General features: G+C 42.9%; 1 protein-coding gene across 2 annotated transcripts in view; it reads right to left on the bottom strand.

The window, feature by feature from the left end:
- LOC121536631 (E3 ubiquitin-protein ligase HECW2-like) overlaps positions 1-17,069 on the bottom strand; it is an 82,592-nt gene that overhangs the window by 35,763 nt on the left and 29,760 nt on the right. Inside the window, exons 2-6 of one of the 2 annotated variants that reach the window (XM_041844041.2) lie at positions 14,454-14,559; positions 13,844-14,242; positions 8,926-9,033; positions 409-503; positions 253-322 (exon numbers count right to left, since the gene is read on the bottom strand). In XM_041844041.2, coding sequence (XP_041699975.1) covers positions 253-322; positions 409-503; positions 8,926-9,033; positions 13,844-14,237 — 667 coding nt within the window. In that variant the 5' untranslated portion in view covers positions 14,238-14,242; positions 14,454-14,559. Of the gene's footprint in view, positions 1-252; positions 323-408; positions 504-8,925; positions 9,034-13,843; positions 14,560-17,069 lie in introns of both variants that reach the window. The other variant, XM_041844042.2, reaches the window with a different exon arrangement.

Raw genomic sequence — 17,069 nt, 5'->3', positions numbered from 1 at the left:
TATAATAGCTTGCATGTCGGATGTTAGGAGCAATGCAAAGTTAGAACCACTTATTTTCAAGTGGGAATAACACATGTAAATAAATGGTCAAATAAAGAAGAAGTAGTAGTAGATTAGAATAATAAGTTAATCAATAATGGAAAACTTCGATGATTTTCTATTAAATAATTTGAATCGGAACTAGAGAGAGCACCTTTTCAAAGTCAGAGTCAATGAGGACATGTTCCTGGTTTTAGCCAAACCACACCTCACCTGTCAAAGTAAAGCTGATTAGTGTGCGAGGATGATCTGTGGATGACTGCCCCTCACTTTGACCTTCTCCCTGAGAGACACAGAGAAGTTGAATGTAAACACACACACACACACACACACACACACACAACAAACCATAAACACACACAGACACACCAGGACTCCAGGGTTCTTCACAGTGATGCAGGGGGTGGTTGCTCTCAGGGCTCCACTGACACCGTGATAGTACTTGAAGCAGATCTTGGTCTCAGCTATGGGAAAACAGAGAGATGCATGATGAACATCATCCCTCTTTTTCCCTCTTCACCCACTCTTTGGCTGGCTGCATCTCAATTGTGAGACGTGACTTCTAATATTCAATAAAGGCTTTTCGTTATATAGTCTTATGTAAGAGGGAAGTGCGTACACGGAGTAATGCAAAACATACAAATCTTGCTTACAATTACTTGTATTTACATGCATTACATAATAAACAAGTCAATTAAAAGTAGTGTACTACTACTGCAGTGTAATTACCTTCCCATTAGTTACCCATAGAATAATGGCACTGTGGTTGTGTTCCCTATGGGCCCTGCTCAAAAGTAGTGCACTACCGGGCCTCCCGAGGGTCGCAGCGGTCTAAGGCACTGCATCGCAGTGCTACAGGCGTCACTACCGATCCGGGTTCGATCCCCGGCTGTGTTGCAGCCGGCCGCAACCGGGAGACCCATGAGGCGGCGCACAATTGGCCCAGCGTCGTCCGGGTTAGGGGAGGGTTTGGACGGCTGGAATGTCCTTGTCCCGTCGCGCTCTAGCGACTCCTTGTGGCGGCCGGGCGCATGCACACTGACTTCGGTAGCCAGCTGTACAGTGTTTCCTCCGAAAAAATTGGTGCGGCTGGCTTCCGGTTTAAGCGAGCAGTGTGTCAAGAAGCAGTGCGGCTTGGCATGGTCGTGTTTCGGAGGACGCATAGCTCTCGACCTTCGCCTAACCCAAGTCCGTACTGGAGTTGCAGCGATGGGAAAAGACTAACTACCAATTCGATATTGGGGATATAGATATATATATATATATATATATATATATATATATATATATATACAGTGGGGAAAAAAGTATTTAGTCAGCCACCAATTGTGCAAGTTCTCCCACTTAAAAAAAGATGAGAGAGGCCTGTAATTTTCATCATAGGTACACGTCAACTATGACAGACAAATTGAGGAGAAAAAATCCAGAAAATCACATTGTAGGATTTTTAATGAATTTATTTGCAAATTATGGTGGAAAATAAGTATTTGGTCACCTACAAACAAGCAAGATTTCTGGCTCTCACAGACCTGTAACTTCTTCTTTAAGAGGCTCCTCTGTCCTCCACTCGTTACCTGTATTAATGGCACCTGTTTGAACTTGTTATCAGTATAAAAGACACCTGTCCACAACCTCAAACAGTCACACTCCAAACTCCACTATGGCCAAGACCAAGGAGCTGTCAAAGGACACCAGAAACAAAATAGTAGACCTGCACCAGGCTGGGAAGACTGAATCTGCAATAGGTAAGCAGCTTGGTTTGAAGAAATCAACTGTGGGAGCAATTATTAGGAAATGGAAGACATACAAGACCACTGATAATCTCCCTCGATCTGGGGCTCCACGCAAGATCTCACCCCGTGGGGGTCAAAATGATCACAAGAACGGTGAGCAAAAATCCCAGAACCACACGGGGGGACCTAGTGAATGACCTGCAGAGAGCTGGGACCAAAGTAACAAAGCCTACCATCAGTAACACACTACGCCGCCAGGGACTCAAATACTGCAGTGCCAGACGTGTCCCCCTGCTTAAGCCAGTACATGTCCAGGCCCGTCTGAAGTTTGCTAGAGTGCATTTGGATGATCCAGAAGAGGATTGGGAGAATATCATATGGTCAGATGAAACCAAAATAGAACTTTTTGGTAAAAACTCAACTCGTCGTGTTTGGAGGACAAAGAATGCTGAGTTGCATCCAAAGAACACCATACCTACTGTGAAGCATGGGGGGTGGAAACATCATGCTTTGGGGCTGTTTTTCTGCAAAGGGACCAGGACGACTGATCTGTGTAAAGGAAAGAATGAATGGGGGCCATGTATCGTGAGATTTTGAGTGAAAACCTCCTTCCATCAGCAAAGGCATTGAAGATGAAACGTGGCTGGGTCTTTCAGCATGACAATGATCCCAAACACACCGCCCGGGCAACAAAGGAGTGGCTTCGTAAGAAGCATTTCAAGGTCCTGGAGTGGCCTAGCCAGTCTCCAGATCTCAACCCCATAGACAATCTTTGGAGGGGAGTTGAAAGTCTGTGTTGCCCAGCGACAGCCCCAAAACATCACTGCTCTAGAGGAGATCTGCATGGAGGAATGGGCCAAAATACCAGCAACAGTGTGTGAAAACCTTGTGAAGACTTACAGAAAACGTTTGACCTGTGTCATTGCCAACAAAGGGTATATAACAAACTATTGAGAAACTTTTGTCATTGACCAAATACTTATTTTCCACCATAATTTGCAAATAAATTCATTAAAAATCCTACAATGTGATTTTCTGGATTTTTTTTTCTAATTTTGTCTGTCATAGTTGACGGGTACCTATGATGAAAATTACAGGCCTCTCTCATCTTTTTAAGTGGGAGAACTTGCACAATTGGTGGCTGACTAAATACTTTTTTCCCCCACTGTATATACACATATATGGATATATATGTATATACATATATACATATACATACACTCATACATACATACATACAAACATATACACATATATATATATATATATATATATATATATATATATATATATATATATATATATATACATTGGGGAGAACAAGTATTTGATACACTGCCGATTTTGCAGGTTTTCCTACTTACAATGCATGTAGAGGTCTGTAATTTTTATCATAGGTACACTTCAACTGTGAGAGACAGAATCTAAAACAAAAATCAAGAAAATCACATTGTATGATTTTTAAGTAATTAATTTGCATTTTATTGCATGACATAAGTATTTGATCACCTACCAACCAGTAAGAATTCCGGCTCTCACAGACCTGTTCGTTTTTCTTTAAGAAGCCCTCCTGTTCTCCACTCGTTACCTGTATAAAAGACACCTGTCCACACACTCAATCAAACAGACTCCAACCTCTCCACAATGGCCAAGACCAGAGAGCTGTGTAAGGACATCAGGGATAAAATTGTAGACCTGCACAAGGCTGGGATGGGCTACAGGACATTAGGCAAGCAGCTTGGTGAGAAGGCAACAACTGTTGACGCAATTATTAGAAAATGTAAGAAGTTCAAGATGACGGTCAATCACACTCGGTCTGGGGCTCCATGCCAGATCTCACCTCATGGGGCATCAATGATCATGAGGAAGGTGAGGGATCAGCCCAGAACTACACGGCAGGACCTGGTCAATGACCTGAAGAGAGCTGGGACCACAGTCTCAAAGAAAACCATTAGTAACACACTATGCCGTCATGGATTAAAATCCTGCAGCGCAAGCAAGGTCCCCCTGTTCAAGCCAGCGCATGTCCATGCCTGTCTGAAGTTTGCCAATGACCATCTGGATGATCCAGAGGAGGAATGGGAGAAAGTCATGTGGTCTGATGAGACAAAAATAGAGCTTTTTGGTCTAAACTCCACTCGCCGTGTTTGGAGGAAGAAGAAGGATGAGTACAACCCCAAGAACACCATCCGAACCGTGAACCATGGAGGTGGAAACATCATTCTTTGGGGATGCTTTTCTGCAAAGGGGACAGGACGACTACACCATATTGAGGGGAGGATGGATGGGGCCATGTATCGTGAGATCTTGGCCAACAACCTCCTTCCCTCAGTAAGAGCATTGAAGATGGGGTCGTGGCTGGGTCTTCCAGCATGACAACGACCCGAAACACACAGCCAGGGCAACTAAGGAGTGGCTCCGTAGAAGCATCTCAAGGTCCTGGAGTGGCCTAGCCAGTCTCCAGACCTGAACCCAATAGAAAATCTTTGGAGGGAGCTGAAAGTCCGTGATTGCCCAGCGACAGCCCCCGAAACCTGAAGGATCTGGAGAAGGTCTGATGGAGGAGTGGGCCAAAATCCCTGCTGCAGTGTGTGCAAACCTGGTCAAGACCTACAGGAAACGTATGATCTCTGTAATTGCAAACAAAGGTTTCTGTACCAAATATTAAGTTCTACTTTTTTGATGTATCAAATACTTATGTCATGCAATAAAATGCAAATTAATTACTTAAAAATCATACAATGTGATTTTCTGGATTTTTGTTTTAGATTCCGTCTCTCACAATTGAAGTGTACCTATGATAAAAAGTACAGACCTCTACATGCTTTGTAAGTAGGAAAACCTGCAAAATCGGCAGTGTATCAAATACTTGTTCTCCCCACTTGTGTGTGTGTGTGTGTGTGTATATATATATATATATATATATATATATATATATATATATATATATATATACACATACATATATGTATATACATATATACATACATACATACATACATAGACACACACACACACACATACAGTGAGGGAAAAAAGTATTTGATCCCCTGCTGATTTTGTAAGTTTGCCCACTGACAAAGAAAGGATCAGTCTATACTTTTAAGGGTAGGTTTATTTGAACAGTGAGAGAAAGAATAACAACAAAGAAATCTAGAAAAACGCATGTCAAATATGTTATAAATTGATATGCATTTTAATGAGGGAAATAAGTATTTGACCCCTTTGCAAAACATGACTTAGTACTTGTTGGCAAAACCCTTTTTGGCAATCACAGAGGTCAGACGTTTCTTGTAGTTGGCCACCAGGTTTGCACACATCTCAGGAGGGATTTTGTCCCACTCCTCTTTGCAGATCTTGTCCAAGTCATTAAGGTTTCGAGCCTGACGTTTGGCAACTCGAACCTTCAGCTCCCTACACAGATGTTCTATGGGATTAAGGTCTGGAGACTGGCTAGGCCACTCCAGGACCTTAATGTGCTTCTTCTTGAGCCACTCCTTTGTTGCCTTGGCCATGTGTTTTGTGTCATTGTCATGCTGGAATACCCATCCACGACCCATTTTCAATGCCCTGGCTGAGGGAAAGAGGTTCTCACCCAAGATTTGACGGTACATGGCCCTGTCCATCGTCCCTTTGATGCAGTGAAGTTGTCCTGTCCCCTTAGCAGAAAAACACCCCCAAAGCATAATGTTTCCACCTCCATGTTTGACGGTGGGGATGGTGTTCTTGGGGTCATAGGCAGCATTCCTCCTCCTCCAAACACGGCGAGTTGAGTTGATGCCAAAGAGCTTGATTTTGGTCTCATCTGACCACAACACTTTCACCCAGTTCTCCTCTGAATCATTCAGATATTCACTGGCAAACTTCAGACGGGCCTGTATATGTGCTTTCTTGAGCAGGGGGACCTTGCGGGCGCTGCAGGATTTCAGTCCTGTTACCAATTGTTTTCTTGGTGACTATGGTCCCAGCTGCCTTGAGATCATTGACAAGATCCTCCCGTGTAGTTCTGGGCTGATTCCTCACCGTTTTCATGAACATTGCAACTCCACGAGGTGAGATCTTGCATGGAGCCCCAGGCCGAGGGAGATTGACAGTTCTTTTGTGTTTCTTCCATTTGCGAATAATCGCACCAACTGTTGTCACCTTCTCACCAAGCTGCTTGGCGATGGTCTTGTAGCCCATTCCAGCCTTGTGTAGGTCAACAATCTTGTCCCTGACATCCTTGGAGAGCTCTTTGGTCTTAGCCATGGTGGAGAGTTTGGAATCTGATTGATTGCTTCTGTGGACAGGTGTCTTTTATACAGGTAACAAGCTGAGATTAGGAGCACTCCCTTTAAGAGTGTGCTCCTAATCTCAGCTCGTTACCTGTATAAAAGACACCTGGGAGCCAGAAATGTTTCTGATTGAGAGGGGGTCAAATACTTATTTCCCTCATTAAAATGCGAATCAATTTATAACATTTTTGACATGCGTTTTCCTGGATTTTTTTGTTGTTATTCTGTCTCTCACTGTTCAAATAAACCTACCATTAAAATTATAGACTGATCATTTCTTTGTCAGTGGGCAAACGTACAAAATCAGCAGGGGATCAAATACTTTTTTCCCTCACTGTACATATATAAACACACACATACATACAGTGGGGGAAAAAAGTATTTAGTCAGCCACCAATTGTGCAAGTTCTCCCACTTAAAAAGATGAGAGGCCTGTAATTTTCATCATAGGTACACGTCAACTATGACAGACAAATTGAGAAAATGTTTTCCAGAAAATCACATTGTAGGATTTTTTATGAATTTATTTGCAAATGATGTTGGAAAATAAGTATTTGGTCACCTACAAACAAGCAAGATTTCTGGCTCTCACAGACCTGTAACTTCTTCTTTAAAGAGGCTCATCTGTCCTCCACTCGTTACCTGTATTAATGGCACCTGTTTGAACTTGTTATCAGTATAAAAGACACCTGTCCACAACCTCAAATAGTCACACTCCAAACTCCACTATGGCCAAGACCAAAGAGCTGTCAAAGGACACCAGAAACAAAATTGTAGACCTGCACCAGGCTGGGAAGACTGAATTTGCAATAGGTAAGCAGCTTGGTTTGAAGAAATCAACTGTGGGAGCAATTATTAGGAAATGGAAGACATACAAGACCACTGATAATCTCCCTCGATCTGGGGCTCCACGCAAGATCTCACCCGTGGGGTCAAAATCCCAGAACCACACCAGACCTAGTGAATGACCTGCAGAGAGTTGGGACCAAAGTAACAAAGCCTACCATCAGTAACACACTACGCCGTCAGGGACTCAAATCCTGCAGTGCCAGACGTGTCCCCCTGCTTAAGCCAGTCCATGTCCAGGCCCGTCTGAAGTTTGCTAGAGTGCATTTGGATGATCCAGAAGAGGATTGGGAGAATGTCATATGGTCAAATGAAACCAAAATATAACTTTTTGGTAAAAACTCAACTCGTCGTGTTTGGAGGACAAAGAATGCTGAGTTGCATCCAAAGAACACCATACCTATTGTGAAGCATGGGGGTGGAAACATCATGCTTTGGGGCTGTTTTTCTGCAAAGGGACCAGGACGACTGATCCGTGTAAAGGAAAGAATGAATGGGGCCATGTATCGTGAGATTTTGAGTGAAAACCTCCTTCCATCAGCAAGGCCATTGAAGATGAAACGTGGCTGGGTCTTTCAGCATGACAATGATCCCAAACACACCGCCCAGGCAATGAAGGAGTGGCTTCGTAAGAAGCATTTCAAGGTCCTGGAGTGGCCTAGCCAGTCTCCAGATCTCAACCCCATAGAAAATCTTTGGAGGGAGTTGAAAGTCCGTGTTGCCCAGCGACAGCCCCAAAACATCACTGCTCTAGAGGAGATCTGCATGGAGGAATGGGCCAAAATACCAGCAACAGTGTGTGAAAACCTTGTGAATACTTACAGAAAACGTTTGACCTGTGTCATTGCCAACAAAGGGTATATAACAAAGTATTGAGAAACTTTTGTTATTGACCAAATACTTATTTTCCACCATAATTTGCAAATAAATTCATTAAAAATCCTACAATGTGATTTTCTGGGGAAAAAAATCTCATTTTGTCTGTCATAGTTGACGTGTACCTATGATGAAAATTACAGGCCTCATCTTTTTAAGTGGGAGAACTTGCACAATTGGCGGCTGACTAAATACTTTTTTCCCCCCACTGTATGTATACACATACATACATACATACATACATACATATATACACATACATACATATATGTATATGTATACATATATATCTATACATATATATACACACACATACATATGTATGTGTGTAAATATACAAAGATATATCACATACATATATACTGTACCCCAAGCATACTTCCAAAGTTGTGGCAAAATGGCTTAAGGACAACAAAGTCAAGGTATTGGAGTGGCCATCACAAAGCCCTGACCTCAATCCTATAGAACATTTGTGGGCAGAACTGAAAAAGCGTATGCAAGCAAGGAGGCCTACAAACCTGACTCAGTTACACCAGGTCTGTCAGGAGGAATGGGCCAAAATTCACCCAACTTATTGTGGAAAGCTTGTGGAAGGCTACCCAAAACGTTTGACCCAAGTTAAACAATTTAAAGGCAATGCTTCCAAATACTAACTGAGTGTATGTAAACTTCTGACCCACTGGAAATGTGATGAAAGAAATAAAAGCTGAAATAAATCATTCTCTCTACTATTATTCTGACATTTCACATTCTTAAAATAAAGTGGTGATCCTAACTGACCTAAGACAGTGAATCTTTACTTGGATTAAATGTCAGGAATTGTGAAAAACTGAGTTTAAATGTATTTGGCTAAGGTGTATGTAAACTTCCGACTTCAACTGTTATATATATATATATATATATATATATAGATATATAGATATAGTAGTGCACTACATAGGGAATAGGGTGCCATTTGGAACGAAACCTATGTAAATTATTAAGTATTGCATCTCCCCCTTTCTTAATCCTGTCCCATTTGACCACACTCATTACTCAAAGACCTTTTGAAACGTAGTTTCCACATCATACTTGATCATATTTCTCACTGTATAAATCCCACTGATGCTTTCTTTCCTTCCCTCTCATTTCTCTCCTCTCCTTCTCCTTCCACTCACCGTCCATGAAGTAAGGCCCAGGCTCCAGCCTCCAGATGATCTGGCCCCTCTGTGTCCCATTCACCCCACGGTTCTTACAGTCCCACACATTGGATGGGCTGGTTTCATCTGGGCCGGCCGGGGAACAGAGAGAAAGCTTCGTCAGTCCATTCAGTTTGTGTGTGTGGTTCTAAATGAGTGAGTGTGTGTGTTGTGTTCAATGAAGACATGACAGTGACAGACAAACTTCTGGACTATTGTCTAACCTTGAAAATGGTTGACCCCAAATAACATTATAATGTTATGGTCAGATGTTTATTGAACAGCATTTATCTCTGCTCCACATTGCAGCCTTATCACAGCTGTTGTTCCATGTATAATGTCTGTTTTGCCTCATGTCATATAACCATGACAGATACTTCAAACTTCAAACAATTTTCCTTTAATCCGTAAATGTAGTGCCTAACATACATTCTCTACAACCTCTAACACAAAGGACAAGAAATTGTAACCTACCACGGTGTTAAAACTCAGGGAATTCCGCTGTACGTAGCACTTTCATGACCCCCCCCACTTCAGGCTGAACTGAACAAGCACGAAGCAGCACGATGAGGGGGGAGAGAGAAGGAGGAGGTAGGTGATATCATTGAATGTCTGCTTAGTCGAGGAAAGTGGGAGAGGACGGAGCACCCCGGGGGGGGATAAAGACCCTGACGCTAGTAATGAAGAGCATGATGGCCTCGTGATCGATAGCCACATGGCCTGGTGCCCTCCCTGCATGCTTTCTCTGCTTTCTACCGCCTCTCATATTTTTACCTTACAGTGAACCATTGGGATCCTTCTTCCTTAAATGAGGAAGGGGGGAAGTCCAGAGAGGTCAAGGGGCGGGTGGATAGAGGATTCAGGAGCTTCTAGAGGTCGACTGACTCATCCAACAGCCGATTGGTATATTGGTAAACCGGTAAATTAGTATTAGAGAGTATTAGAGTCAATCATAATGTGGTTGCTATAGCTTTCTGTTAGATAAATACTATAGAGTTTGTTGGCTGAATGTCTCTAGTGGGTATGCATACTTGCATAGAACCAAATTGGTCATACTGTAGTTTCAAAACAATATGTGGTTCATATTATGAACAAATATGAATATGCTAGATAAGTTGCTTTTCACTGCAACATTTAGGCTTAGTAGCCTTATGCAGTGTACCGCTTAATATAGTTTACAATCAAAGTCCTGACTAAGCAGGGCTATCATGTTGGAGACCACCCAGGATAGTCTAGGTGTACATGGTATATGTAATGGCATGTGTGTAAAGTCTATCGCATGCTTCCCAGTCAAAACAGTTTGCGCATATATTATGACCATTTGTGTGACGTTTTTCTTCATTTTGGTGTTCGGCAGTTTTTTTTTTTCGGCTGTTTGTGTGCACAGCATATTTTCTTGAGTCAAGTTGAAATTTGGTAGCTGAAGTCTACGACCCCTTCATCGTTGATTGGTCAACAGTACTACTGCTAGTAGGAGTGGGAACTATGGACGGGATTGTTCAATGAAGCCTTACTAGACAGAAACTAGATCGATGAGAGAAAATCTAGTACTTACGGGTATCCAAGAAAAAGAAGGAGACGTTACCGAAAAAAATGGTGAAGAACTTCTTTCTTACAGCGCTTCAAATCCCACTCGATGCTGTCGATAAAATCCAACTCGAACGTGTACACCGTTTCGGACAAAGAGGACAGAGATATGAGCGTCCAATCGTTGCCAAATTTGCTTTCTTTAAGGATAAAGTAATGGTTCAAAGCCTAGGTAAAAGACTTGCTGGCATGAAAATAGGCATGAATGATCAGTTTCCGAGTTGGAATGCAGAACCGCGCAAAGTTCTGTACCCAATCTTCAAGGAAAATAGAATAAAAGGGAAGCGTGTTGCTCTCGTAGTTGATAAACATTTTTACATTTTAGTCATTTAGCAGACGCTCTTATGCAGAGCGACTTACAGTTAATGAGTGCATACATTTTCATACTGGTCCCCCGTGGGAAATGAACCCACAACCCTGGCGTTACAAGCGCCATGCTTTACCAACTGAGCTACACGGGACTGACAACCAAATGTTCCGCGACACAAAGACTACTCAGTGGCTATTCTGAAAGTTCTAATAGAGGAGTCGAATAATGGAACACCCAATAGTAGCCATGGAAGGGATTGTAATAATAAAACACATTTATAGTATTTATATTATTTTATAAAGGGATAAGACGGTATTACAAGAAAGGATAACAAGCGAAATAATACATCTTCAAATATAACTAATTAGAACACAAGTACTCAATCAACATAGTGGAGATAAAAACATAGCAAACAGAAGAAATAGAAGGCACAGTTTGTGGGTATGTGTGGATGTATTGTGATGGAAGGTGTGGTGTGCATTTTTGTGTTTGGAAAAGTGTGGTGTTAAGTGAGTGAGAAAGGAAATGGTTGCATATCCCAGAACCAACGTGTGTCTGTGAGCAGGGGTTGTGAGAGAGCTTTCAATTTTGTGCAGATGAGGGATATACATTTAAAAATAAAGTATACATCTAATCTATTATTTTATTGTCCTATCATGATGGAACGGTCCCCAACCCTATATCCTAGACCTGAGCAACCCATACACCAAAGAGAAGTCCCCATTTGTTTTATGGCCCTGCTGTAAGTTAACTACAGTGGAGAGAACAAGTATTTGATACACTGCCGATTTTGCAGGTTTTCCTACTTACAAAGCATGTAGAGGTCTGTAATTTTTATCATAGGTACACTTCAACTGTGAGAGACGGAATCTAAAACAAAAATCCAGAAAATCACATTGTATGATTTTTAAGTAATTCATTTGCATTTTATTGCATGACATAAAGTATTTGATACATCAGAAAAGCAGAACTTAATATTTGGTACAGAAACCTTTGTTTGCAATTACAGAGATCATACGTTTCCTGTAGGTCTTGACCAGGTTTGCACACACTGCAGCAGGGATTTTGGCCCACTCCTCCATACAGACCTTCTCCAGATCCTTCAGGTTTCAGGGCTGTCGCTGGGCAATACGGACTTTCAGCTCCCTCCAAAGATTTTCTATTGGGTTCAGGTCTGGAGACTGGCTAGGCCACTCCAGGACGTTGAGATGCTTCTTATGGAGCCACTCCTTAGTTGCCCTGGCTGTATGTTTCGGGTCGTTGTCATGCTGGAAGACCCAGCCACGACCCATCTTCAATGCTCTTACTGAGGGAAGGAGGTTGTTGGCCAAGATCTCGCGATACATGGCCCCATCCATCCTCCCCTCAATACAGTGCAGTCGTCCTGTCCCCTTTGCAGAAAAGCATCCCCAAAGAATGATTTTTCCACCTCCATGCTTCACGGTTGGGATGGTGTTCTTGGGGTTGTACTCATCCTTCTTCTTCCTCCAAACACGGCGAGTGGAGTTTAGACCAAAAAACTATATTTTTGTCTCATCAGATCACATGACCTTCTCCCATTCCTCCTCTGGATCATCCAGATGGTCATTGGCAAACTTCAGACGGGCCTGGACATGCGCTGGCTTGAGCAGGGGGACCTTGCGTGCGCTGCAGGATTTTAATCCATGACGGCGTAGTGTGTTACTAATGGTTTTCTTTGAGACTGTGGTCCCAGCTCTCTTCAGGTCATGGACCAGGTCCTGCCGTGTAGTTCTGGGATGATCCCTCACCTTCCTCATGATCATCGATGCCCCACAAGGTGAGATCTTGCATGGAGCCCCAGACCGAAGGTGATTGACCATCATCTTGAACTTCATCCATGTTCTAATAATTGCGTGTATCTATACAGGTAACGAGTGGAGAACAGGAGGACTTCTTAAAGAAAAACTAACAGGTCTGTGAGAGCCAGAATTCTTACTGGTTGGTAGGTGATCAAATACTTATGTCATGCAATAAAATGCAAATGAAATACTTAAAAATCATACAATGTGATTTTCTTGATTTTTGTTTTAGATTCTGTCTCTCACAGTTGAACCTATGATAACAATTACAGACCTCTACATGCTTTGTAAGTAGGAAAACCTGCAAAATCGGCAGTGTATCAAATACTTGTTCTCCCCACTGTATATACGTATATACAGTATTTGTGAGAAAATAAAACGAAGGATTGGAAGTGATGCAGACAATTACATTGATGGAAGTTACAATCTGCAAAATAAAATATAAATACGATTTCTTGATTTATCTTAGATTAATTCTGACTATATGAGGAAGTGTATACCTGCTATGTTGTTGCTATGGCATCTCAAGAGGGACAAACAGTAATATTGTTGCTTTTTTCTAGTTTTTCAAGCGTAGGTCTTTTAGGGGGGTATGCGAGGCACAGACATTCGCTTCACCTAGCCGAGTTCTGCTAGGAGCAAATTGAACCTAGTATGCGGCGCCTTTAAAGTACACCAAGACAGAAGTATTGATGTTGACTCAGGCTTCCCTTTTGTGGAACTTCAACAGCTTCAGTTTCAGTATTGACTCTGGAGTCTCCTGCACCAAAGACTTGCGCTCTACAAGCTAGAATCAGCCAGTCCTACAGAGCAGCTATCAGTTCAGTCAGATCAGTGCAATTAGTTAAAAAGTTAGCCTTGTCTGTACAATTCAAAGAAACACTTTACTGTCATATAATCAATAAATGTTTAACATTTCTTTCAACCTTTGATTCCATGCTCCACCAGTAAATAGACAATGTTTCTAAACTCCAGTTAATTTTTGTTTAGGCCTGTACTAACACTCCTGATTCAACAAATCAATGGCTATATTATTAGTTGAGTAGTTGAATCAGGTTGTATTCATGCAGGACTATAACATTACTGTGTATCCCTGGGGGCAACCAGTACAGGTTTTCTACTTTAAACTTTCCTAGTTACGAACTACACCATTATGAAATGAATATACGGAGTGTCTCACCGATATGATACAGGCCGATCCAGTCGGTGGCGTCCACCTCCTCCTTGATGTCCCAGGAGATGACCAGGTTCTGGCCCCTCCCCAGCGTGAACTCCAGTGTGGACGCAGTCAGCGACGAGCGGCTCTGCGACGTCACCAGGTCTGTGTCGCTGTTGGCCCTCGGGAGGCCCATGGGGCTGCTCACCACGGAAGCCGTGTCCCTGGCGGCATTGCCTCGCTCTGCCAGGCTCCGCAGGTTCTCCGGGCTGAGTGTGTGTCGCAGGTGTGGGCTGCGCCTCCGCGGTGCCGACAGGTGCTCCCGCCCGACGTGTGCGGACAATCCGTGTGCATTGTGGGGGTGGGCTGTGTGGGGATGGTTACGGGTCCTGGGAAGGACCGCGAGTGAGGGACGCATGGTGGCTGCGGGGAAGGGGACAAAGCAGGAAATGGAACGTTTGGCGGGGTTACGGGAGCTGGCAAGGGGTCAGATAACCGGAAACCCTTGGTCTTAGTGGTTGGGTTAGGCTTCAAAGATGTGGTCTACTTCGGCCACTTAATAACTATAGTAGCTTGCTACAGCTTTAGCTTTCTGATGGTGGTGGCAGTAGTGTTTGATGTGGAGGCTGCAGACCTTATCCAGGAGTAAAGACGGGTTGAAGACACAGCCAGCATTGTCCACTACGTTACTCCAAATTGACGTTGTCCGACATGCAAAGATCAAGAGAGAGACCTCGAGGCTAGGAAAGAGGAGAACAAGGCAAGATGGAGGGGAAAATGAGGGACAGAAGCAGACAGATGAAGAGACACAAAGAAACAAACACGTCAGTACTCTTAACCGATTCACTACACACACACACACACACAGCAAAAGCAGTGGACACTGGACAAGTTTCAGTGAAATGCAATCAAGAGATCCCTGAACAAGCATTTGTCACCAGCAGGTGTGTTGTCAAAGATCGAGTCACCTTGCCTGGCTCCCCAAACACTATGCCACGCACACGGACATTACCTTCTTCTCCGCAATGTGTCTGGATCTGAGTACCTCTCCAACAATATCTAGAATGGAAATCTATTCTAGAGCATCTGATTGGTTCAACATGTGGGTAAAGCAGTGTTTTGAAAATTAATCATTTGCTTTGATACTCTGATTGGTTAGAGATGATCCAATCACTGATTACTTTGTTTTGTACAACACCCCTCATTTTGACACCACCACAAACAACTTCAATGATGGCAGTCTCAGACTGAAGTATGTAGCGAACGATAAGAGCAGCAGAAGAATTCAGTTTGAGTCATCAAGCAACCAGTCACCAATGCAGTACTAGGCCTAGCCATTCCAATTTGCACACTGTGTCATTCTCTCCTTCTTAATCAACCTTCCAAATGAATCAGGAAATCTCTGTCTGTCAGATTGACTGCCCCAGAAAAGGCAAGTGGAGACCCAGTAGAGACCGACAGCTTTAACTGCCTCTCTGGAAGCTCCTAAATCAGCAAAGGCCGCAGGGGGATATCAGGAGGGAGGACTGTCTGATTGGCTGTCCGATTCTGAACCACAGCCGTTTAGTAGGAAAAAGGGGGACATGCGACTCTATGATTCAACGGGAGCTTATTTTAGATGTGCTGAGCAATAACCAAGGCTTTTTGGAGGCTTGGGTATAATTTGAGCTAATGCTAGCGCAAGTCATTTTTGATTTGGGCTGATCTATGCTGGGCTCGTCTCATCGGCTGGTCAGCACTATTCTAGCCAACTAAGCTGTTCTGGGTGATGCAGACCATTGCATAGTATTGTAGCTCCTCTGTAAATTGAGGTGATCTTTGATGAGCTTAAGGGGTGCGAGCTAAATCAAGCACCTAAACTATCTGAAAGAAAACATGTAATGTTAGGAGCCAGGTCGACAGCCTTCATCAGAGTCAGCAATGCACAAATGAAACAGCAGGCCAAAGTCCGCAAGAAGTACGAGTGTGAAGTGTGAGGCTAAACTTTTCTGCTGTTCTTGTCCCCGCAGCTACGTTGTAGCAGAGTGAAGCTGTGATGGGTACATTTATGATCACTAAAGTTCATTTTAGTTTAGAGTGATGAACACAATGTTTCTGTAATGTTTCTGTAGTACACATGATTTCCAGTGTTCTATTTGTGACACTTAGGGTGTGGGTTGATGGTCACTAGACTTGATGCCCTAATGTTATAGATTGTTCTCATATCTGTAAGTAGTGATTGACGCCAGAGCAAGTTACTGAAGGTCCCAGTACAAGGACCGAGGACACACTGATTATTCACTGTTGTATTGTATTGATGACATTATGTGGACACTGTTTGATGATCTGATTACTTTATGACTGCCCTTTGATGTCATTGATTACCGATGATCGTCCGACTACTGTGATCGCTCTCTTACTGTATTCTGTTGTAGCTGATGTTTATAACTATGTAGCAGGAGACAAAGGTCACTGCTACACTGGGTTTCCTACAAGCCCCTAGGGCTAATGCTGACAAAACAGTTTCCTGTCTGATTGGGATTTAAAGGCCTGTTTAGAGAAAGCCAGATATACTTTTTCTCTGCTTCTGTGCTGGGTGTTGTCTCCCTGATGCAGTTTGTAATACACCAAGTGATTTTTGATTGACTTTACCTATGACTGCTCTCCTTTTTATTCACCTGGACATTCCTATAACAGAAGCATGCTATATATATATATGTGTGTGTGTGTGTGATGATTGCCTGTGCTTCCAGACTGATGCTGAAACTGGAGAAAGGGATGCCTGCATGGATGTCCCTGCTACATGTACACACACAGACACAAACAAACACACTTGTGGAAAGAGGAGCATTATCAGTAAACAAACAGAGACAGAGAAAAGTCTGTACACTTGCATGGTAGTTATGTAACTGTTCTTGAGGTCAGTCCTCAAATTCTTTCCATGTCTGTGTTCCATTGTTTTCACTGATTTGAGTGGGAGAAGTCTGGGTTGTCTTTCTCACTGAGCTAACGGGAGAAGGAGTCTGTTCACTGCCTCTACACACAGGGCCTTGACCTGAAAATCCTTCTTCCCTTCCTTGAAATAATTACTGATCTAACATGACTGGATAGGTGAAAGCTAGGCTTCCACTACACTGCTTTCATCCATCATGTCATGTGAGATATGTGCTTTATTGAAGTCTAAGAAGAAAAGAAGGAAGCAAGGATTCATTTTCAAAGGAGCATAACAAGGCCATGGTAGCCATTTCTGTTTAGGACAAATTGCAGGTTC

The sequence above is a fragment of the Coregonus clupeaformis genome, chromosome 23 (assembly GCF_020615455.1).
Source record: "Coregonus clupeaformis isolate EN_2021a chromosome 23, ASM2061545v1, whole genome shotgun sequence".
Taxonomy (NCBI): Eukaryota; Metazoa; Chordata; class Actinopteri; order Salmoniformes; family Salmonidae; genus Coregonus; species Coregonus clupeaformis.
Note: the sequence above shows the minus strand (reverse complement) of the source record. Positions and strands in the feature narration are given on the sequence as shown.